Source organism: Neovison vison, chromosome 11 (assembly GCF_020171115.1).
Source record: "Neovison vison isolate M4711 chromosome 11, ASM_NN_V1, whole genome shotgun sequence".
Taxonomy (NCBI): domain Eukaryota; kingdom Metazoa; phylum Chordata; class Mammalia; order Carnivora; family Mustelidae; genus Neogale; species Neogale vison.
This window is the reverse complement of record NC_058101.1, coordinates 140,610,745-140,636,461: the sequence shown is the minus strand read 5'-3', so window position 1 is coordinate 140,636,461 and position 25,717 is coordinate 140,610,745. Positions and strand designations below refer to the sequence as shown.

Here is a 25,717-nt window from a genome sequence, read left to right as displayed (position 1 = left end):
CTCTGGAAACCATAAGGGTAAATGCAGTAGCAGATACTTTAAAAGTTACTAAGCAAGGCACAGCTTTATAACTGAGTCACTTAAAAAAAGAAATTAAGGATCATGATAAAAGCACATTTTAGGTTTTTGTGAGTTATGAGGCTAAATTATATTACTTAGTATGTATTTTACAAAAAAAACAAAAATAGTCAACAAGCTCATAAAGTACAGAGTGTTAACCTCACAAGTCCTACGTTCCTCTCACATAACCCCGTATCACTTTGTGTTACATTCAACTGCTAGACAACTATCAAATTGATAATTCTGTTCAGAATCTGAATGGACCCATTTGTACCACTTGTGGTTAGGTTCCTTCTGTTAGTGATGGTTTAGGCATAGAAAGGCCTTAGTGCTTGTCAGATTTCACAGCTATTTTACATAAAGGCTTTTTTTCTGGAAGAACTTTTGTTTGTTGAGTAAAAGATGCCTAAGAGATAATTGGGAGGGGTCTGAGTGAGATGTAATATCCTCGGAAAACTAGTTGTGTCTTCCAGAGGCGGTGCATGAGAAGACGGAAGGCATCCCTGTAACTTCTTGAGAACTTAGATAATCAGAGATATCATGTTTACTGTGTAACTTCTTACCAACTACTACTGCTGTATCTCTTTTCTGGGAATTTACACCAGGCTTTGTGATTGGACAGATGATTCAAATGAGTAATGTTCTTTCCAGAGAAGTTCCAAGAACACAGCAAACACCTGAACCTGTATGCCATTTTTATTTTGTTTTCATGTGCTTTTTTTTTTTTTTTAAAGAATTTATTTATTTATTTGACAGAGCACAAGTAGGGAGAGCAGTAGGCAGAGGTAGTGGGAGAAGCAGCCTTCCTGCTGAGATAGGAGCCTGATGTGGGACTCGATCCCAGGACGCGAAGGCAGATGCTTAACCAACTGAGCCAGCGAGCCACCCCCACGCCCGCCGTGTGCTTTTTTATTCTTCAGATTTTGAAGAGTGTCTTTGATACTTCTTTTCTTAGAGCCAAAAAGTTATCAAGACTGTGAGCAAGGCAGCATTCAAGGAAACCATTCCAAAAATAGGTTGACCTTAATGACCAAACTTGAAAAGTATAAAAAATGTCTTGGTAGTTTGACAGTATTTATTTTGTAAGTGGTGTATTTGTCTTTCAGAGAGAAAAGATTGTCTGGTTTTAATGTAAATATGAATAAAAGGATCATTAATATTTAAAACTAGAAACTACTGATTTAGTATATTAAAAAATAAACTGGAAAGGTAAAGATCATTTATTCCATGAAATGAACAGACTCAGAGATTTGGTTTAAAAATAGGAATTAAATAAATCTGAGTGTAATGATTTTTCTTTTCAATTCTAAATTTAGATGAAAAGGATTTTGTCCTGTGACAAAGAAGTTTTAAGTGACATTAGGAAATAAAAAGGAATGAAACAGTTAATTTCTTTTGACTCTTAGGAAATTACAAGTTGAGAGTGTATTTGCTTTAGTGTTTAAACTTCAGCAGATTGTGAAATAATAATTTTTAAAAGGCATTTCTTTAAATCTTTTAGAAAACATAGGAGCTAAAATAAATTCTAAGTCTCCAGTAAACTGCTTGTAGTTATTTACATTTACTATACATTACAGTTAATATTGTTTCTTAAAGCCTAGCCTAACTATATTACTAGTTAGTGACTAAATGACACATTTTTGTGTCCCAGTTTTTTCATCTGTAGAACAGTAGTGATAGTACCACTTAGCAGTATTATCAAGATGAAACAGATTTTATATAGATTTTCTTTTACCACATTTTAATTAAATGATGCCAATCTCCCAACAACACAGCTCAGATTTAAGTCTCCCTGGTATATTAACTATAATTAGATAAAGGACACTCTTCACTGCTAGCACTAGAGTCCATAAATCATTATGTGAATAACAGAGGTGAATCATGATTATCGACTAATCATGTCACTTCTTTCAAAGTCTTGGTAATCGGTCGCTGCGTATCTGTTACTCGGTTCTTACAAATGGCAAACCATGTGGTGGTAGTACCTTCTTGTCTCATCATAAATCCATGTGACATTTTCTAAATGTGGATGATCAGAAGGGAGTGGATGAATAAAGATGGAAGTGCATCAAACAAATGAAAAATGATAACACTGAAAAAAGTGAAAATCAGTCAAACCTAGATGGAGTTTTGGAATAAATAGCTGACTTGTAGGGATGTTGATTGACACTGCCATTGCTGGAGAGACTCTGGATTTGATCCGGAAGAACTTAGTGAAGGCTCACTGATTAACATAAACAAGGAAGGAGCTTAAACATTGTGACGAATTTTTGAAGGTTGTGGAATAATCAATATTTTCCATAAATCAGTTTGCACAGGTTCAGCTTGCTGGATCATTTTTACAGTCCTACACTGGAATGCAAAGTGAGGACTGCCTGTACATTAAAGTACTTAGAACAATTCCTAGCACATTGTAAGTGTTCAAGAATGTTTTTCACTGTAATTAGCGATAACATTAATTGGTTGTAATGATGGTTGTAGTGAGGGAGAGGGATGCCTAACATTAACTGTGGGGTGCTTTATCTATATTAATTATCTCACCTGATTTTCACAGGTGTCATAGAACTCTGAGGTAACTTTTAGACTCTTTTTACAGCTGAGCAAACAGACTAAGAAAGTTTTTAAGTACTTGTCTAGGATTCACATAGCCACTAACTAGGAAAGCTGGTATTCCAATAAAGTCTGTCTGAATTATCTTTCCAGATTTTTCATGTTTCTAGCAATAGTTGGTTCTTGATGAGACTATGACAGTCTTTAAAAAGTGATTTAAGAGTCTTTGCTATTGATAAACATCTTTAAAATATGCCATAATAAATTCAAAAGATAATTGCATAGGGAATCTAATTAGGATGAAGAAAGCAAGAAAAAATGTTTGCAGCTGACTTGTATTTATTATTGTGTTTTTGTGCTGTTATTTATGGGCTTTTTTATCCCCATAATGATTAGCAATAAGACTTTTAAAATTAAGAAAAAAATTGTTATAGCTTTGCTTGGATAATATATTGGAATAGATACCCTTTTTAAGGCCAATTCAAAGAGATGTCCTTGGTAAAGTTAATGTTAATTGGTTTTCTATTTTGGGGTATACCTGCCACCTGCATTGGTTTATATAGCAGTTTCTTTTGGTTTTGCTAATGAAAAACTCTGGATGCTGAGTGTGCATAATTTTTAACCACTATTTCTTAATGTTTTTATTAAATATTAGATAGAAAAGAGTATTGACACAAAATGTATAAGACACAGAGAATAACAATAGAAATGAAAGGCATCAATATTGGGAAGGAAGAGATCAAACTATTTCTGTTTACAAACGATGTGGTCTTGAATATAGAAACTCCTAAGGAATACACACACATATACTCACACACAAATTATTAGAACCAGTAAGTTCAGCAAAGTTGTGAGATACAAGAGCATTATTGCAAAACCCAATTTATTTTTAAGGAATAAATAATGCAAAAACAAAATTAAGAAAAAAATTTCAGTACTCAGGAATATGTGCAAGACTTGTGTACTGAAAGCTATAGAAGACTGTTGAAAAAAGCTAAAGATCTAAGTGGAAAGACATCTCATGTTTATGGATCAGAAGACTTAACTTATTAAAGTGCCAGTGCTCACCAAATTGATCATATTCAACATAATTTCTATCAAATCCTGTTTTTTTATAGAAATCGACAAACTGGTCATATGTAAAATCAAGAGATCCAGAAAAAGTTTTGAAAAAGATAAACAGTCTTAGGGCCCACTGATTTTAGAACTTACTACAAAGCTACATTAATCAAACAGTATGGTACTCACATAAGGAAGATACAGGCCAGTGGAGCAGAATTGAGAGTTCAGAAATAGACCCTTACATTTGTGTTCAGTTGAATTTCACCAAGGGTGGCAAAAGTTTTCAATGAGGAAAGGATAGTCTTTAAGAAATGGGACAACTGGATATCCATATGCAAACAATGAAGTTGAATGCAGACCTCACGCCATACTCAGAAATTAACTGAATGGGCGTCTCGCTGGCTTGGTCAGTGGATCATGCAACTCTTAATCTTAGGATTGTGTGTTTGAACCCCATGTTGGGTGAAGGGATAACTTAAAAATAAACTCTTAAAAAAATTTAAGATGAATCAAAAATTTAAATATAAGAACTACAGTTATAAAATTCTTAGAATAAAAACAGATATAAATCTTTATGACTTTGGATTAAGCACTTGAGTTCCTTAGATACAACACCAAAAACATAAGCAACAAAAGAAAAAATAGATAAATTGGACTTAATCAAAATTTAAAACTTTTGTGCTTCAAAGAACACCATGAAGAAAATTAAAAGGCAACTACCAGAATGGGAAAAAAATATTTGCAGATCATACATTTGATAAGGGAATTGTGTCTTAAAGCTCACATGGTTCACTCCCAAACATTGCTTCCAGGAATCTGCTCACCCAAAGTAGCATTTGTTGCCCTTCATTCTGTATCTCTCTTACCCTGCCTTAAAAAAAACAAACTTAACTTACTACTTGTTACTTACAGCACTTTTATTGGCATACATTTATTTGTTTATTGGGCTCCTTCCCCTTCCTTCCCCCATGTGAGTCTAATTTGGGCAGAGACTGTTTCTACACTGCTCTGTCTCTAGCTAGAGCAGGGGCTGTTATTGGTGTTCATTAAATGTTGGGACAATGAATGTATTTTTTTTAAATAAATAAATAAATCCTTTATGTTCCAGAGCTCAAGCAGTACTTTCTCTTTTCCTATTTGGCCCTCATAGTTTAGTCCCTCTTCTGAATTCCTGAGATACCTCTTGTCTTTACTTTGGCAACAAGTTTAACTTTTATATTAGTATTTGTGTATCTTGTCTCTCTGATGAGGCAAGGACTGTACCTTAACCTTTTTCTTTGCCTAGAAGGTCTAGCATACAGCTGGAGTCAGCAAATACTCATTAAATTTAAAAATAAACCTATTGCTATAGCTGCTTCTTAATCTATATGGTTTTGAATCACAAGTCCTTTCAACAAATTCATTTATTCATTCAACAAATATTTAGTGAATGTCTGTATCTCAGGCACTATTTCAGGTGCTAAACATACAGCAGTAAACAAAATAAGCAACATCCCTGCTTTCATGAAGCTTACAGTATATAGAGAGAAGAGATAAAAATAATACAAATACTGAGTGACGCCTACTATGGGAAGTATAAAACTTCCCATAGTGAGCAGAATAGGGAGTTCCAGTGTAAGGTTGTGAGAGTTGCTATTTTATTTACTTTTTATTTACTATTCCTTTTTTTTTTTTTTTAAGATTTATTTATTTTAGAGGGGGGAGAAGATGGAGGGAATTTCAAGCAGACTCTCTGCTGAGCGTGGAACCCAACACAGGGCTCAAGCCCTTGACCCTGCAACCATGACCTGAGCCGAAATCAAGAGTTGGCCGCTTAACCGACTGAGCCACCCAGGTTCCCTGAGAGCTATTGTATATGCTGTTGGGGGAAAGCTTCTCTCACTAGAGAAGCAAGCCCTGTAGATGTCTGGTAAGAAAGCAATCAGGGTGAGAGGGTGTGGAAGAGGAAGTACAAGGCTCTGAAACAAAGATAGGTTTATTGTTTTTTGACATAACTGTGCAGCAGCTAAGGCTCATTCTGGTAGGAGATTAAGTCAAATCATATAATGCCTAGAGAGAATTTAACAGTCTGGGTTTTCTTCAAATGAGATGGGAGGCTATTGTAGAGTTTTCATGTGGGGTAATTTTGGTTGATGTGTGGATTTAGTGGTGTGTGTCTTGGATAGAAGCAGGGAGACCAATTAAAAGGCCGTTGAAGTAGTCCAGTTGAAATATGGTGCTTGCTTAGACGAGAGTGGTAGCAGTGGAAGTGGTAAGAATTGGTTTGATCCTGGATATATTTTGAGAGTAGATCTGATAGTATTTGCTAATGGTTTAGATGTGGACGTAAGAGAGAATCAAAAGATTTGGGCTAAGATTTTGATAGTAGAGATGCTGTTAACTGAAAGGAGTGAAAATGTAGGTAATATTATTTTGTTTTGTCTGTTAGGAGTTGGGGATTTACTATGGAATCAGTCAGTTTGGACACATTAAGTTTGAGATGCATGTTTGTTTGTTTATTTATTTATGTATTTATTTATTTTGAGATGCATATTTAATATCCAAGTCGAAATAGCAAGTATATAATCGGATATATTGGAGTTAAAGAGAGGCCCAAGTAAGACACCTAAATTTGGATGTTGTCGAGGTATAGATGGTTTTTATAGCCAGAAGAATCAATTAGATCACCCAAGAAGTGGCTATAAGAGAAAAAGTCCTCTGACTGACCCCTGGGGCACTTCAGAATTTGGAGGTTGGGGAGATGAGGAGGAATCAGTAAAGGAGACAGTGGAACATAACAGATACTGTAAAAGGAAAGTCAGGAATGTCTGAAGTTAGCTGGGGGGTTGAAAGTACAACAGGGAGAGAACTGTTAATTACCTATGTCAAATACTGTTTGATAAGTGATAAATTTGGTAAGTCAAACTTGCTGTTTGATAAGATGAGAATTGACTTCATTAGTTACTAAATCAGGGCTTATCATACCAATCAAATAATTGCCTAGGCAAAATGCGTTTCTCAAGAAAAACCCTTCCCAGCACTTGCCAGTTATGTATCTGTTAAATTTAGACTTTGCTAGGGAGTCTGGGTGGTTCAGTCAGTTAAGTGTCCAACTCTTGTTTTCAGCTCAGGTCATGATCTCACCGTGGTGAGATCGAGTCCTCTGTCCGGCTCCACACAGAGTCTGCTTAAGATTCTCTCTCCCTCTCTCCCTCTCCTCCCTTTCTCTTTTTCTCTCTCAAATAAATAAGTAATAAATAAAATCTTTTTTAAAAATTTAGACTCTGCCAATTAGAAAATTTAAAATGTTAGTCTGAGTTTTCATATTATAACTGTATATTATATACAGTTCTTAATATTCTTTAATATTACCATATTAAGAAAGGATTTCAAAGACATATTTTTGTTTTAGTGCATCATTTATCAGTATTGTGGGAAACCAGTGGAATCCATTCATAGACTCTGATTATGAAAATTGGGTAATTCCTCATATCCAAGCCAGAGGAAAAAAGGACTTTTGGAAGTGTTTCTTAGCATTCTGTTTTTTTAACTGTTAAAACAGAGTGTGGATATTTATTTATTTTATTATTTATTTTTTATATTTATATTTATTACTGTTAAGTTCCATTTAGAAGCTAATTTGCATTTGGGTTGACTAATATGAGTGTTTAACATAAATTTAAATAGCAGAAAATTTCCTTTACCTCACCCTGATTGAAATCCAAGAGCCTTGCTTACCTAACTTTGAAATCAAAGGAAAATTAATACTGCAAGTGAATGATTCATTTTTACTGACCATTAGCCAGGCTCATCATGATTGTATTAGACATCAGTTTTTACATAATAGACAGATTTTTTTAGTCATCTTAATTCTGTTCTTTAAAATTATTTTTCTGATGTATTAGTAGCTTAGGAATTTGAAAATTGAATTTTGGTATCTGCCTGCTGCTTAGTTCTAGAATAATGGAAGTATTTTGTATTTGACAGCAAATCTTGCTGAGTTTACTGCTGGTTATACATCATTATAGAATGCCACAACAGCGTTCTCTATATAGTAGAGAAAAAATTGTTTAAGATGTGAGTTAAAGGACACCCTTATGCTGACTGCCCTGTGGTGTGAGATTTTTTATGAAGATTTTCTCTTTTATTCAAATGTTGCCAAGGATTTGAAGCGTTCATTACCAGCTGGACTTGGTCTCTCAGAAACCCAGATTACATCTCATGGCTTTGACAGTACCAAAGAGGGGGTTATTGAAGCAGGAGCATTTCAAGGTAAGAGCCCACACATTTTTAAAGATGGGTGGGGTGGAGGATGGGAGAAGTACATCAAAAGCTACCTTTATTAATAAAGCATAATAAATTCCTTTGATTCTGTGATAAAACACTGATTTTATAAGCATAATTTTTTTCTCTTCAATTTAAATAATTTAAGAATTGTTTTAGGAGTCTTCTTTATATAAATAGGTCAATGTGCATTATTTCACTGATGATTAAAGAATTGGTTTTAAAATACTAAAGTAAAAACTGAAAAATTCTATCAAAAATGCAGATTTAAATTATTTAAGCTTTTAACTACAAAACTTATAACTATTAAGTCAGTATTATTTTATATACATATATATTTCCTATTTCAAAGCAAAAGAAAAATAATTTTTATTTTTCCTATTAAACATTCCATGTAAGAGACCCCCCAAAACCACCCTCAGATTCAGTAATTTGTTGAGAGTACTCACAGGACTCAGTATATAGTCATATTTATGATGATGATTATTATAGCAAACACAATTAGCAAGGGCCAAGGATGCCTGAGGCCGTCTGGCAAAACTAGGCATAACTCGCAAGGGTCTTCTCCCATAGGATATTAGAAAGCAGTCATTGATTATGCTTAATTCCCCCAACAGACTGTGACAACATGCCATGAACTATTGTGAACCAGGGAAGCTTGTTGGAGCCTCGGTGCCCAGGGTCTTTATTGGAGATTGCTTGTGTAGGCACCCTCTGCCTAGCATGTACCAACATTCCAGACTCCCCAAAGGAAAACAGGCATTTAGCATAAACCACGTTGTTTGTATAAACAGTTTAGGAGGATTGAACCAGTCTTTCCGCTCTAGGAATGGAGGGAATCTTCCCAAAATTTAAGTTTCCAGATGCCAACCAAGGGTCAGTTGTGTAAGACGGTCTCTTTAAAGATAAACAGACCTGCTAAGTTAACTCTTTTCTGCACACATTTCATATATAGTTGTATCTTTAATGTAAGGAAAAGTTGTGTCCTTTTTAATACTCTTGCATATAATAACCTTTTTCAAGTGTTTTTTCATTTTCATGTGAGTGGAAGTAAAACCATGTAAACATTGGGATATAAAAAATGAATTGTTTTCTTTCTTTAGCTTTAGTTAAAATGGTAGTTGTATTTGATGTTTGATGAAGTATATTAATTTTAACACTTCATTATAGTTTCATAAAATAAAAAAAATCTCTGTGCCTTTCCAATCCTTAGCCCTCTTGTAGATAATAGTAGTCTTTATTTTTATTATACTAATAGTCAATACTTGATTCAGAATAACTTATATTTTGAAATATATTTTTTCCTAAATTGGCCCTACAAATAAGCGTTTAAAATAATCCAGAATAACAACCTCTGCTTTAGGCTGTAAAATGAATGGGCTATCTAGTGACATCATTTTTCCCCCTTTTCATTCTTAGGTTCAGAAAAATAAAACCGCAGAAAGGTAGCTTACATGTCAATATCTCACTAATCATTTTGTAGCATTCTGGCTAGCATATCTTCTCTTGAGGATAACTTTGATTCTGAAAGTGCCTTAAATTATGAGTGCTTAAAGGATAAAAGGCGTGCATAATATGACACCATTTTTGGATCAGTCACCAATTCCCAAATTTATATGTCAATAGAGAATGTAAAAAATGCTTTTACTATTAAGATGTGTTAAATATTCTCAATGATTATTTAACTGACATTTGGTTTAATCTTTTTCCCCTTAAGCAGAGTAGTAGTATACAATGATTGAAACCAACTGACCATTTAAACTGTTGTGTATAAGCATGGAAATGCGGATCAGTTTCACTTGCTTATTGATATAGCCTAGTCCTTCAACGTGGAATAAAAAATATGTTTCATGAGTAATTTATGTCTCTTTGAATTGGCTTTATATAATTTTTTAACATAAGCTATTGTTGATCAGTATATTAAAAAGAATCATTCTGCCTTATGCAGATTAATTATTTATTAGAAAGGTGTGGTTTTTGGTTGTTTTGTTTTGTTTTGTTTTGTTTTTTCAGAAAGTTGTACTTGTTTTAAGTGTCTTTGTTTTAAAACATTTACAGATAAATTGGAATGAACATGAGAAAAAGCATATGATTAAAATTTTGAAGTTGGTCTTATGAAAAAAAAGCTAAATGAGTTGGGGCTGTTTTAGGTCTCTGGAGAAATGACTGAATAATAACTTAATAATGATTTTATTACTTAAACAGTTGCTTCAAAAAACATTAACCATTTACTTTTCCATCTCTAGAACATATTTAGGAGAACTTATACTTAAGTTTGGCCTACCAACAACAAGTATCGAAATCTACTAATTCCATATAGTGGAAATCATGAATAAATCAAAGCTTGTTAGAGTGAAGTATACTTGATATCTGAGTTTTATTTTAGTGGGATATTGATCATTACCTACGTATATTCATATTCCTGATCTTAAATTATTCCTAAATTATTAAGGTGAAATGGAGCTAATTCCTCAAATTTAGTCAATAAGCAAGATTTTCAATTTTTAAGAATTATTTTTTATTGAATATTAGTGAATGATTTTAGTAACTAATTTAGCCTACATTAGTGGTTTAAAGGGTTTAAGACACAGAGAAAGAGTAATTACCATGAAAGGAAAAGGAAAAGGCTGAAGTACCGAGTTACCAGGGCACCATGTCTTTTGCTGTTTTAATTTGGAAGATTCTGTATCATTTGTTACATATATTGTACACATCTCCTTCTGTGTCATGAGATTATTCCTTATGCAGGATTAATAAACAATAATAACTAGAACAACAGAACTTTGTTCCTGAGACCATCAAAAAGTAGAATTATAGTTTTTTTTTTTTTAACATTTACCTATGTAACAGAATCCCTTGTGCCTTGGATAGTACTGATAATCTTTGTTTAAAATGGTGATTAGATTGGATAACCTATTAAAATGCCTTCTAACGCAATAAGTAACTGTTTTCTGTGTTGAATTTAATAATTAAGATTTTAGGGTGTGAATTCAGCATCTGAGTCTCTGATAAGCTGTTTTAACCCCTCTGGGTTTTATTTCTCCTATAGTTTAAGTCAGGCTTAGTTGATTTCTGTCATCCCTTCTAGTTTTAAATTCAACAGATTTAAAGAGATAAATATCTCTCACTTTGAAAGGTAGTGCCAGTCTATTTAGGTCTATTGTATGTTTGGGTTTTAATGTTAGGTCTAGTTCAAATTAGTTTTCATATTACTAAAACTGATGACTATTTCTCCATCAAACTGAGTATATCTGGGATGTAACCAATTATTACGAATTCTAAGTAAAGATATTTGATCTTGATTTCTATCCTATTAGAACATTTAAATTATGAATTTGATTCATTATATGATTTCTAGGGAACTGGGAGAGAGTGTAGTTGAAATAAAAGTATCTTACAGACATGAAAATATTCTCAGCTAAATGTGGAAGGATATTAAGTTTTTCAACTTTTAATTATCATCCCTTAAAGATGTACAGACTTCAGAATTTAAAATAAAGAAAGCAATTGAAGTTATATGGCTTTCTTTGGTTTAATGCCAGACATTAGAACAATGTTGGATAGTCAGTTTTCTCACTTTGTAGATAACTAAGCCTCAGGGATGTTAATTAATTTGCTAGGATATTCCTGATACTATGTGGCACATAGAGCCAGAATTTCAAATACAGAGTTAAGAATTTAAAATTCAATTGTGTTTCATTCAAAAATTGTATTTTCCTATGATTCTCAAACTTAGTTGATTTTTAGAATAATCTTGAGTGGCCTTTTAAATACCACAAATGCCTAATGTACTGCATGGTGTCTATAGTTAATAAATACTGTATCGTATACTTGAAATTTGCTAATAGAATAGATCTCAAGTATCCACGGAAAAATAACCAAAAGAAGTGATGGATATATTAGTTTGTATACATACATGAAAACATCCCACTGTACACCTGAAATGTATACATTTTTTTGTTTAATATATAGATGTATAGATTTTTTTGTTTAATAAATTAAAAAAATTTTTTTGTTTAATAAATAAAAACATCTATAGATGTATAGATTTTTTTGTTTAATAAATAAAAAAAAATTGAATAAAAAAGGTAAAACTGTAAAAAATAGGAACAAAAACCTACAGATATCCCTGGATGATCAGTAGATCTTATGCAGCGTCCCAGCTATGTTTTAAAAGCTTCATTCATATGATTAAGTAGAATATGCTATTGTACTCTACATCATCAGTTCTCAAACTTCAGAATACATACAGATCACCTAAGCATCTTGTGAAAATGCAGATCCTAATTCAATAGGTCTAGGACTGGACCTGAGTTTTTACATTTTTAATGAGCTCTCGGGAAATTCCTGTTATAGGTCCCCTGCATCCACAGTAGGAGTAGCAGTGATCTACACTTTTTGCTGTTGCCTTTATGATGAGAAGTTTTGGACTACAATTTCTGTGAACACTGTGACTAGTTCACAATTTGTGAATTCTAAGTTTGATGCATTATTACATACCTTGTTTATCTACTTAAAGAGCTTTCCTTTGAATGTAGGAGTAGCAGGTTATAAAATATTTACTTAAACTTTAAATCGTTCAGCTATGGAACTTTAATCACATTCTGTTAATCCATTTGGAAATAGCAGAGTCCAGGTAAAGTCGTGTTTAGATGTGACCTTGCCAAGTTTCTTCTCATAGTTAAATGTGTTTTGTTTGGTTTCAACACTTCCATGAAAAGGTTATGCAAGAACTCCACCTGGTCGCATCCATTTATTTTTAGTCCCTTCCTGCAAGAAAGCAAATATATTAATTCCAGTTTTTAACCCAATTTTTTTAATATTTTAAGGGCAGTGTCAGTAAACCAAGATTCAAAATGTGTGGTATGTAGAGAAGAAAGAGGATTTTCACAGTTAAATGTCTACCCTTTCCAGGTTCCCCGGCACCACCATTGCCATCTGTTATGTCTCCTAGCAGGGTTGCAGCTAGTCGACTGGCTCAACAAGGAAGTGATTTAATTGTTCCTGCAGGTATTCACTGCACTGATTGGATAAAACCCTCTTGCTACTTCTGAAACTAAACTAATTCGCTCAGTTTCGTAATCCCTTGCTTTATATTCATAGGTGTGTGTAATTCTGCCTTTTCTTGGTGGCTGCTTCTTTTTTTAACAATAATGGAAATAATCTTTCTAGGCATACCTATTTTTCTGGCCTTTCAGTGTTATTAACTATGTATCTTAAACATGAAGTTTGATTCACTTTGAGATTAAAAAACATTGTAAAATTGGATTCATTTTACATCATGCTTTCTCAACTCTGGAAAAATGTAGAATAACTTACTTGATCCTCTCAGCTTTGCAGCTCTGCTCTCTTGTTTTCAGTTAAACAAAAAAAGAGCCTTCAACAGTTGGCTTGTTCATTATTTGGAATGGGTCAAGTGGAAAATGTTGTATCTTCCTATTTTCAACTACAGTTTACAGATAGCTTGCAGATTGCAACAAAATGATATGTAATTTGCCAATTATGCCCAGTGAAAAGTACTTGGGGAAAATGTATTTCTTTGCATTGAATTTGCTCTATACTTTAATATTACTGAACTATAAAAACAGGAAAAATTTGAACAACACATTTCTTTTTAACATATGAAATGTTAACATTCTGTATTTTGTTTCTATGACAATTTTATAAATCTTAAATGTATTTGATTTTAATATACCATTCTTGATCTTAGGCTTGTGGTAAAGTTGTAGCAAAGGCTGGTCTGACTGTAGGAGTAAGTGAGAAGAGAAATTTTTGCTCTGACTTTAAAAGCCATTTTTTAGGACTTTTTCTCTTCTCCTTATTTCATTGTTGTTTTCAAATTATTATGAAGTTTTTACTCTAAGTCATTAGTATCATAAGCATTTAACTCTTTTCTTCTATGAAAAATATTTTACTATAGAAACAATATAGGTATAAAGTTGCTTTTATGTCATAATTTCTTAATTGTTGGAGCAATACATTGTCAGGGCTTTATACTGCCTTTATTAATTATGGCTTTTTGCAGGAGGGTGGGTGGTCTTGGAAAAAAAAAAAAAAAACAGGAGGTACAGTGTAGGTCTTGTTTTAGCCTAGCCTTTCATACTGGTGGTAAGGTATTTTTAATGACTATTTGAAATTTGAATTACATTTTTAAATCCTCCAAAATTATAGTAACCTCTTGTTGCTCTGTTCTGCATCATATGATGAAAGGAGATCACTGTGAAGAGCACATAACCTTTCCAGATTTTTACTGACACAGTTTTTTTTAGGGTCATTAGGTTGTAAGAGTAATTGTGGAAATTTTGTTTTCTAGAAGTAAAGAGCTTATTTAGAAGAGAAGGCTGGTTGCAGCATTTTTTTTTAAGATGATAGACAAACCACAAAGCATTTGTGTTTAATTGGCAGAAATATTTTTTAAGCGTTTGAAAATTGTCCTCAATTATTCCAGAAAGTTCTAGTCCTTCACTTTGTGGAAATCTTTTTAAGTGCATAAGTAGTTTAATTTGAATAGCATCTATGGTTTGGGTTTTTTTCCCTACTCGTCTTTATCTAGTTTGTGTTTTGTCTTCTGTTATGATCATGCAGGTGGCCAGAGAACACAAACCAAAAGTGGACCAGTTATTCTAGCAGATGAAATAAAAAATCCTGCAATGGAAAAGTTAGAGCTTGTTAGAAAATGGAGTCTAAATACCTATAAGGTTTGTATTTTTTTAATGTTTCCGCCCTGACTAGCTCTAAGAATTTTCATTCTTATGCAAATTGTATGTGATGCAAATTATTTGCAATTATATGAAATTATAGGAGAGAATAATGCCATCTAACTATAAAAATACAATTAGAAAGTGAAGTATTTTGTTTTATCGATCTTTGAATAAATGTAGTTTCAAAAGTCAATAGCAAAAGAGTGAAAAAGCTACAGAAATGCTTATTAATTCATAGAACATAATTGAAGAAGAAATGTATTACCCTGGAATATGTTTACCTGTAGAACTGCTATAGACTTGTCTATCCCTACCTCCTCTTCTTGATACCTTATAGCAACTGAATGTCAGAGTTATAGTCATTTTTCAGAGTTGGAATTCTCTGATCTTATTGTAATAATTAAGCATTAACTGTACAGACAGCACCACATTGCAAAGAGTTAAACTTCAACAATGTATTGATGTTGTTAGTTGCATTGCTTCAGAGTAATTGGTGACTATTCTTTTGTATGGCCTCTGTAAAACAAATAAGCAAATTATTTAAGCCATAGTATTTTTGATGTATTACAAATAGCTCAAGCAACAGAGCCACTTAGGACCTTTGAATCCTAACAGGGACAAAACAGTTTAAATAACAGTTAGGGGCACCTCGGTGGCTCAGTCAGTTAAGTGTCCATCTCTTGATTTCAGCTCAGGTCATGATCTTGGGGTGGTGAGATAGAGTCTCACGTCAGGCTCTGAGCTCTATGCACAGTCTGCTTGAGATTCTCTCTCTCCTTCTCCCTCTTCTCCTCCCCCCGTCACAATCATGCTCTCTCTCTCTCAGATAAATAAATAATCTTTAAAAAAATAATAATTTAAAGAACATTGATGTGGGCGAAAACCCTAGCTACTCAAGTTAGAGCATTGGCCATAACAGTCTACATTTGTGAATTGTTTGTGGATGTAGTAGTTTATAACGCAGCAACGGTCTGTATTTTTATACAGAGCACATGTCTGTGTCTTCTCAAGAGTAATACAGAAGTAAATTTATTTTTTCAGTTAATACTTTAAGAATATCTGAAATCATCTACAAAAGTACAGGTTAGGTTTTCTTAACATGATAAAAGTGCCCTGAAACATGCTCATGAGTCTTTCCCAAAATTGTTTTCCTCATGCCACTGTAGCCCTGAGAAATGCCAATGATAGTTGTTAAAAAATGGTGCCAGTGTAGACTGTTCTCATTCAGGACATCGTATTTAATTATTGCTCCTTTTATTATCAAGGATCTGGATTCTTTTATTCCATATTGTCTCTCCCTTTGTATTCCCTCATATCACAACAGTTCACCCATATATCCAGATTTCTACTTCATCTTCTCATTGATGCCACATATCTATTATCATTAAGTGGACTCTGGCTCCTTAATATTTCACTTTATCCCTTTTTCTCTGTTCCTTTTTCACAGCCATTGTCCATGTCTTTGTTACTCTCACATTACTGAAATAGCTTCCTGATAAAATCTCTTAGACTACATATTCTGCAGTCTAGCTTGCCTATGCTAGCTTGCATATTCTTGCTGCATATTCTGCAGCAAGGTTCACCGTTGCTTTAAAGTGTTCATTTGATCTCTGTTGTCTTAGAATGGCATGGATCTGACCCACCTACCTTCCCAACATTTTCCCCTATTGCTCCTCTTGCCCATCAGTGACCCATACCAAATTATCCAGAGATATCCTAAACAAACTATGGTATCTCATACATCTATAACTTTGTTCATGTGACTGTATTTGCCTACTACTTGGAATTTCTTTTTGCTCCCTTTCATTTCACATATTTGTCTTTCATACCAAACTGAGCTTCATTCATTTATTTATTAAATGTATTTATTCAACCATTCCTTTGTTCATTTACTCATGAAATTTGCTTCTAACTAGTAACATTCTGTGATCACACATTGAAACCTAAAGAATGCAGTCCTTAGCTGTCTCAGTTAATAGAACATGCGACTCTTAATCTTGGGATTGTGAGTTCGAGCCCCACATTGGCTGTAGGTACTACTTTTTTTAAAAAAAAATTAATTAGTGCGGTGCCTGGGTGGCTCAGTCATGAAGTGTCTGCCTTCGGCTCAGGTTATGATCTCAGGGTCCTGGGATCGAGCCCTGTATCCGGCTCCCTGCTCTGCAGGAGACCTGCTTCTCTCCCTCTTACTCTCCCTGTCTGATCTCCTCTGTGGATGTCTCTTTATCTCTGTCAGATAAATAAATAAAAATCTTAAAAATGGATAAATAAAAATAAATAAATAATTAGGGGCTCCTGGGTGGCTCAGTCAGTTAAGTGTCTGCTTCAGCTCAGGTCAGGGTAGGATTGAGCCCCATGTCAGGCTCCCTGCTCAGTGGGGAGTCTGCTTCTCCCTTTCTCTCTACCTCTCCCCCCTCTCATTTTTTCTGTCTCTCTCTTTCAAATAAATAAATAAAATCTTTTTTAAAAATAATTAATTAATTAATAAAAATAACTACCACCTTTAAAAAAGTTATTTCTGAACCAAGTCTTACTATTACAAATTACAGAATGTAAGATTTTATTCATTTGAGCCTTCCTCTTGTGTCCCTTAGTTCATGTTTCCCTTGTTCCCTCCTTTTTTCCTATATACTTATTATCTGTTCCCTGTTTTTTGGCTACTTCTACAGTAATTTTAGTTGAATCATTTTTTCTTAAGATTTTATTTGTTTATTTGGCAGACAGATCACAAGTAGGCAGAGAGGCAGCCAGAGAGAGAGGAGGTAGCAGGCTCCCTGCTGAGCAGAGAGCCTGATGCAGGGCTTGATCCCAGGACCTTGGGATCATGACCTGAACCGAAGGCAGAGGCTTTAACCCACTGAGCCAACCAGGCACCCCAAGTTGAATCATTATTAAGATTCCATATTTAGGGGCGCCTGGGTGGCTCAGTGGGTTAAGGCCTCTGCCTTCGGCTCGGGTCATGATCCCAGGGTCCTGGGATCGAGCCCCACATCGGGCTCTCTGCTCTGCGGGGAGCCTGCTTCCTCCTCTCTCTCTCTGCCTGCTTGTGATCTCTGTCTGTCAAATATATTAAAAAAAAAATAATTCCATATTTATCTCTTATATGGTAACATACCACATCCCGCCTTTTTATAAGTCTGTGTTAATGAAATTGACCAGCCTTTAAAATGTAGCACAGGTGGCATAATACTATACGAAGGAGTTATCATTCTCCTCAGAATGATTATTTTTAACTGAAAATTTTTTTCATCACAGCTTAATTGGGATGTTGCAACTAAAAGAAGAGGGACACCTGGCTGTCTCCGTCAGTAGAGCTTACGACTCTTGATTTTTTCGGTTCTGAGTTCAAGCCCTGTATTGGATCTGGAGCTTACTTTAATAAATAAATAAATAAATAAATAAATAAATAAATAAATAAATCGGGCATACCTGGTGATTTAGTGGCCTGCTCTTGATTTTGGCTGAAGTCATGATCTTGGGGTCCTGGGATTGGGCCTCCCATTGGACTCTGCACTCAGTGGGGAATCTGCTTAGGATTCTTTCTCTTTCCTCTCCCTTTGCCCCTCCTCCCTCTTGTATGCACTCTCATGTAAATAGCTCGAGCCACAAATACACTTAGTACCTTTGAATCTTAACAGGGACAAGACAGTAGAATTTAAAGAACAGTTAAGTGGATGAAAACCATAGCTGCTCAAGTCAGAGCATTGGCCACTACACTTTCTATATTTTGTGAATTGTTCGTGGGTGTAGTAGCTTGTAAATCAGGAATTGTTTATATTTTTATACAGAGCACGTACCTCTTCTCAAGAGTAATACCAAGTGAATTCACTTGTATTTGTGGCTCGAGCTATTTGTAATGCATCAGTCACTTAAAGGCTTTTCCTTACAGAGACTGTTTACACTTGTTTATTGGTTGTTAATTTTGGCTCTAAAAACAGGCGGTGATTTAAACCAAATATATAATTGGAGCAATTTTAAGTTTCAGGTCTGACATATAAGTAAGTAGTATTTTTATATATTATTTTAATTGACCTGATTTTATTCATAAATTTTAAATCCAAAATTTATTTATTTTCTTTTTTTTCTTAAGATTTTATTTATTTATTTGACAAACAGAGATCATAAGTGGGCAGAGAGGCAGGCAGAGACAGAGAGGGGGAAGCAGGCTCCCCGCCAGGCAAAGAGCCTGATGCAGGGCTCCATCCCTCAGGACCCTGGGATCATGACCCAAGCTGGAGGCAGAGGTTTTAACCCACTGAGCCACCCAGGCACTTACTTATTTATTTTCTTACTGAGTCTCATCCACAGGAATTCTCACACCCAAAATTTAAAAAAATTATTTAAAAATTTTTTTAAAGATTTTATTTTTTATTTCTTTGACAGAAGAGAAGACACACACAAAGAGAACACAAGCAGGGGAAGCAGCAGAGGGAGAGGGAGAAGCAGGCTCTTTCTCCCCTGAGCAGGGAGCCTGATGTGGGGGTCAATCCCAGGACCCTGGGATCATGACCTTTGCAGAAGGTAGACATTTAACCAACTGAGCCACCAGGTGCTGCTTAAAAATTTTGTCTGTTAAATAAACAAGTAAAAAAAAAATCTTTAAAAAAAAAAATTTTTTTTTTTTTTTTTTTTTTTGAGAAGAATAGAGTAGGGGCACCTGGCTGGCTCCGTCAGTGGATCGTGCAACTCTTGATCTCTGGGTTGTAAGTTTGAGCCCCACATTGAGTGTAGAGATTACTTAAAAAAATAGATAGATTTATATGTATTGACAGGAAAAAAAACATCTCAAGGTATTTGGTCATAGGAAATTGACCTATGGGATGTATGTATAGCATACCACAGTCTCATTTTTACTTGAAAAATATATGAGTGTAGAGGTTTAAGGAAGAGTGTAGACTATCCATCAAACTGTTAATAGTTTTGTTTTATTTAGTGGGATTAAAGGAAGGAAGAGGAAATTCACCTTTTATTTCATTCTTATTTTAATTTTTGGAATAGATATCAGTTCTGTAACCAAAACTGTGAAAGACAAGATAAAAGAGCAAATTTGCAAATTTAAAAAATTGTAATATTTTTCACTTCTTTAGAATATTTTTGTTAACTTGAAATGGTGAAGAGTATATTAATGCCCTGTATGGTTGCTCTAAAAATATATTGTTGAGTAGTGAAGTTGCTTATAATTTTTTATTGCTAACAAAAATTTCCTGTATCATTTCTGGGGCAAGACAGAATAACATAATTTAATACTGTTCTTTCTGGATAGAAGTAAAAAAATTCAGGAATCTCTTACCTCTACCTCTTTCTCTTCTTTCCTCCTTCTCTTCCTCTGTCTCTTTGTTTCTTCCCTTTTCTCTCTCCCCACCCTTCCTACCTCCTCCTCTTACCTCTTTCTCCTTCCTTTCTTCCTGTCATTCCTCCTACTCACACACATACACACACAGCTATTTAAGAGGAAGATAGAAGGAAAAAAAGCATTTGAAAGCAACAGGAGAGTAGAGTTTTGATATGCTTATTATTCCTATATTAACAACCCACTCGTGTTCTTAAATCAATGCTAAGTATCTCAGTTGTTGTAAATAATCTACGCAAGTATAAACCTGAAATATGGTTATGTGAGGGAGCTCAATCAATAGATATAAATTAGCTAAGTCTTAAAACTTCCTCTGATTAATAATAGTTATTGGGTGTGTCTGGTAAGTTTATTTTGAATCTTGGCGAACTTCTTAGTGAGGTGACAGTTTTCAGTTTTTTAAGGGTAACTTGTTTGAAGCAAAAAATGGTATATGCCAAATGCTGTAGCATTTGTACTTTGGATTGCTATATTATTCCTTTCTCTTTTGTTCTTTTTTTTTTCTTCCTAAACAAAGTGCATCTTTCCACTTTTAGTGCACTCGACAAATTATTTCTGAGAAGCTAGGCCGTGGATCAAGAACTGTGGACCTTGAACTTGAAGCCCAGATTGATATATTAAGAGATAACAAGAAAAAATATGAAAATATTTTAAGACTGGCTCAGACATTGTCAACCCAGCTTTTCCAGATGGTGCATACCCAAAGGCAACTTGGAGATGCATTTGCTGACCTGAGTTTGAAGTCACTAGAACTCCATGTAAGGTTATTTTAAATAACTTTTGGAAAGTGTGGAGGAGGAGAATGGCAATAGTATTCTAAGATGTAATTTGTTATATTTCTGATTTGCTTAACTCTTAATAAATTTGGAATTGGTATTCTTTTAAAATATTTCAGGTAATTTTTAAGAAGGCCCAAATGTCTAGAGATGTCAGCTAGAGGTTTCAGGGGAAGGGAACTTAGTTAGAGGAACAAAAAGGAAAGTACTCAGCCTGCCTTAGTCTAGGTACCTATTGAAAATCTCTTCTCTATTCTCAAAGTGTCTTGAGCAAATAGTAACTTGCTTGACTGGATTCATGATCTTTTATCATTAATATAAATTGTGAGTTTTTAAAAATTGAGAATTTTAGGGGCACGTGGGTGGCTCAGTGGGTTAAGCCTCTGCCTTCGGCTCAGGTCATGATCTCAGGGTCCTGGGATCGAGCCCCACATCGGGCTCTCTGCTCGACAGGGAGCCTGCTTCCCCCCACCTCTCTCTGCCTGCCTCTCTGCCTACTTGTGATCTCTGTCAAATAAATAAATAAAATCTTTTAAAAATTAAAAAATAAAAATTAAGAATTTTAGAATAATTATAAAATTTTTTTGCATATATCTCTAAAGTATTCAGCAAAGCATTCCTAAGAATTTCTTATGTTACCTTAAGTGACTTCTTTGATCACTTTTTTTTCCCCCTACCCTGGAGCCAAAAAGGTTAAATCCCTTGCCTACAGACTTTCTAACTTGAAGAGTTAGATAATTTAGAGCATTAAATTATTTGATAATATCTATAATCTTGGAAAAGAAAGTTTGGCTAGAGATAGCAATCTATCTCATAATAGTGAGGAATGCTTAGATTCAATTCTAACTGAGTCACTAAATAGACAAAAAGAATTAATCTAATAGCTGATTAGTTTAACAGCTGATTAGTTTAACAGCTGTCCACAATTTCAGTGTAACGAGCTGGGTGCCTTATAGTCATTGTATCATGTAATTTACCTAATAGTACTGCAAGAAATATTAACGCTATTTTATAGATGAGGAAACTGAAACCGAGAAAGGTTAGGTAGTATTCGTAAGATCACAAAACAAATAAAAGGTAGAGCTGTGGAGCACCTAGGTAGCTCAGTAGGTTAAATGTCTACCTAGGCTCAGGTCATGATCCTGTTCAGAGTCCTGGTATTGAGCTGATGTCCTCCGCACTCTCAGCTGGGAGACTGCGTGTCCCTCATCCTCCCCCACTGGTCCTTTCCCTGCTCATGCATGTGCCTGTGTTTGTTCTTTCTCTTTCTCAAATAAATAAATGCATAAAAATCTTTTTTTTTTTTTTTTTTAAAAAGGTAGAGCAAGATGCCTGGATGGCTCAGTCAGTTAAGCATATGCCTTCCGGCTCAGGTCATGTCCTGGGATCGAATCCTGCATCAGGCTCCTTGCTCGGCTGGGACCCTGCTTATCCTTCTGCCTGCTGCTCCCCCTGCTTGTGCATACTCTGGCTCTCTGTCTCTTTGACAAATAAAAAAATCTTGAAAAAAAAAAATGAAGAAAAAAAGGTAGAGCTGAAAGTCATATATATGTACAATTTATGTTTTATATATATAAATATACACATATTTGTTTTGTTTTCATAGCCGAGGACATATATAGACAGTGAGGCCAGGAGAGGGTGGCTCCGGGTGGGGCTTGCCTGTCTGTGTGCTTGGGGTGGAGCTACAGCAGGCCTGTCTATATTTCTCCATGATCTCTCCTATCTCTTTAAGTGGAATCTTTTTTTTTTTTTTTTAAGATTTTATTTATTCATTTGACAGAGAGAACACAAGTTGGCATAGAGGCAGGCAGAGAAAGAGGAAGGGAAGCAGGATCCCTGCTGAGCAGAGAGCTGGAAGCGGGACTCAATCCCAGGACCCTGAGATCCTTATCTGAGCTGAAGGCAGAGGCTTAACCCACTGAGCCACCCAGGCACCCCTTTTGTGGAATCTTTAGAGAGAAAAATCCCCACAGTATGGAAAGAGGTAGCCAGAGCATAGGGTTTCTGGGGAAGTGTTAGAGCAGTGTCATCAGTGATGCTGCACTCAGTAGACCCTGTTAATTATAATAGTTAATACCCATTGGGGATTTACTATATGCCAGATACTATTCTAAGTGGTTTATATATGTATTAGCTCATTTATTGCTCAGTATTAGCTAGTAGGTACTTTTGTTAGCTTTTTCTAGATGTCAAATCCTTTTTTTTTTTTTTTAAACAGAACTGGTGGTTAATACTCAGTATTCAAGTCTGTTAGACCCAGTTTTAATTTTTTAGTTTCTTATTTGATCATCTCTAATCCTTTGTAAGGATTGATAATTCATGAGTTTTATTACAATGAAAAAATTATTAATTGTTTTAACAGAATAAAACTTTTTTAAAAAGGTATTTTATTTATTTGAGAGAGAGAGCAGAGTGAGTCAGAGAGAACATGAGTGGGAAAGGGCAGAGGGAGAGGGAGAAGCAGGCTTCCCCTCTGAGCAAGGAGCCGGACACAGGGTTTGATCCCATGACCTGAGCCAATGGCAGACACTTAACTGACTGAGCCACCCAGGTGCTCTAGAATACAAGTTTCTATCTTGTAACTGCCGTACGGGTCCATTGGAAATCAAGGACACAGTTTGGGATCTTAATGATCTTAAAACAGTTTGCTATTTCATCATCTTGGAAATTATTTCATTACTTATCTTTTATTTCCAACCATGTTAAAAGTTACTAAGATGATAGCGAAACAAAAGTATGATGGCATTGCCTTAAAAAATAATGTAATAGATAAATATCTTTGTAGTCTTTTTTTTAATGTTTATGCAGCATAGTTGAAAATTTAGAATTTTTCAATTTTTTGCCCATATAATGGCAAAGAGAAGACAATACCAGAGGAAGATATTTCATAGTTATTAGACAAAATCAGAAGATGACTGCAGAGAGACAGCAGCATTAACTCAACAATGATGGCAAAATAGTTAATACAAGTGAAATCCCAGTCTGAGTCTTCTGATGACAATATCCTAAATGAATTATCTTAAACTCAAGAGTCAGTGAATTTTTAAGGACAAAAAAGAAATATGGTGCTGTATTAGTTAAGTTCTGTAGGCAAAGAACCAACAGGATATGTAGATATACAGAGAGATGTATTTTAAGAGATTGGTTCATAGGATTTTAGAGTCTTGGTACATGTAAAACCTGTGGAATAGGTTGGCAGACAGGAGAGAATCAAGGAAGAGTTGCGGCTTAAGTGCAAAGGCGGTCTTTTAGCAAAATGCCTTGTTGTTCCAGGGAATTCAGTCTTCATTCTGTTAAGGTCTTCAGTTGATTGGATGAGGTCCATTGCTATTGTGGAGGGCAGTCTGCTTTACTCACACTCCAATTCAAATATTAATCTCCTTCAAAAAAAAACACACCTGCACTGAAATATCCAGAATAATGTTTGACCAAAATCTGGACATCATGGCCTAGGCAAGTTGGCATGTAAAATTAATCATCACGGGTATTTTTATCTAGTTAGTCATAGCTCATGTCTATCTAGTAGACATGAGCCCATCATTTAACATTTTTCTTTTTTTTTTTTTAAGATTCTGCATATTCATTTATTAGCACACATGAGAGCACACAAATGCACACACTAGTAGAGGGAGGGACGGAGGGAGAGGAACAAGCAGACTCCACATTCACTGCAGAGCCTGACTCAGGGTTTGATCCCATGACCCTGAGATCATGACCTGAGCCAAAATCAAGAGTCAAATACTTAACCAACTGAGCCACCCAGGTGCCCCCATGCAACATTTTTCACTAAGAATTTAGACTATCCTATTTTGCTAAAAAGACATACTATATTCTTTTATGATGACTTAGGTATCAAAATAAACTTCATGAATTTGTTAGTGAATAAATGCTAAAGGCAAATGTATATGCAGATGTGATTTGAAGGAAATAAATAATGTAAGAAATAGAAAATTTATTGGATTGGACATACTCATCAGTGTTTATAAATATAAAAATCATGGTAAGCTAGAACCTGTTGGTGACTGCATGAAATTTGGAATCAGTACTTATAGGATGGATATTTTTTAAATCAGGATATTCCAGAGAACCAAAACCAATATGAGATATGTACATAATACACACACACTTATTTTAAGGACTTGACTCCCATGGTTGTGGGACTTGGCAAGCCTGAACTATGAATGGTAGGTCAGTAGTCTAGAAACTGAGGCCAGATTTCTAATGTTCCAGTGTTAAGGAAGAATTCTTCTCTAAGAAACCTCAGTCTTTTTGCTCTGAAGGTCTTCAGCTGATTGAATGAAGTCCACCCACATTCTGGAGGATAATCTCTTTAAAATCAACTTCAAATCTTACATTCTGGAGGTTAATCTCTTTAAAGTCAACTTTAAGTCATATCTTTAATGTTTGTTATTGCAAATTTTAATCATATCTACAAAATCTGTATCTTTATAGCAACATCTAGATTGGTATTTGACCAAACAACTGGCCACATTAGTCTAATCAAGTTGACACATAAAATTAACCATCACACTCTACTCTTTTTAGCAGCGCATATAAACATATCCTTAAACCATACTTAATCTCCATCCAAATAAAGGCAATAGCGAAGTCTTAGCTTCACCTAACATGACAGGACTCTCCTGCATGCTACCAAAGACAGACTAGCCATTTCCCCAGAAACTGGTGCAGAGTCCTTGAGTGACATTTACTTTTTCCCTTTGTATCCTATACTTTTCCTCTTGGTCTCCTATAAGTTAAGTACTATGATGTAAAGTTAATAGTATATCTTATGTTGTATGCTAAGGGGATAAGAGAGGGAAGAAAACAAAGTTATGCTTTATGCATACACATATTGATAACAAAACAAATATTCATAACAATTGTAGTCTTCATTTCTATAGATGGTCACAGAGTCTTAGCTTCTTCTACTACCCATTCCATATTTTATTAGC

At 34.7% G+C, this 25,717-nt stretch overlaps 1 protein-coding gene across 4 annotated transcripts in view; it reads left to right on the top strand.

The window, feature by feature from the left end:
- Window positions 1-25,717, top strand: part of ARFIP1 (ADP ribosylation factor interacting protein 1) — a 104,736-nt gene that overhangs the window by 42,183 nt on the left and 36,836 nt on the right. For 3 of the 4 annotated variants that reach the window (XM_044224860.1, XM_044224859.1, XM_044224861.1), the window contains 4 exons: window positions 7,815-7,923; window positions 12,850-12,945; window positions 14,521-14,633; window positions 20,523-20,744. In XM_044224860.1, coding sequence (XP_044080795.1) covers window positions 7,815-7,923; window positions 12,850-12,945; window positions 14,521-14,633; window positions 20,523-20,744 — 540 coding nt within the window. The remainder of the gene's footprint in view (window positions 1-7,814; window positions 7,924-12,849; window positions 12,946-14,520; window positions 14,634-20,522; window positions 20,745-25,717) is intronic. The other variant, XM_044224862.1, reaches the window with a different exon arrangement.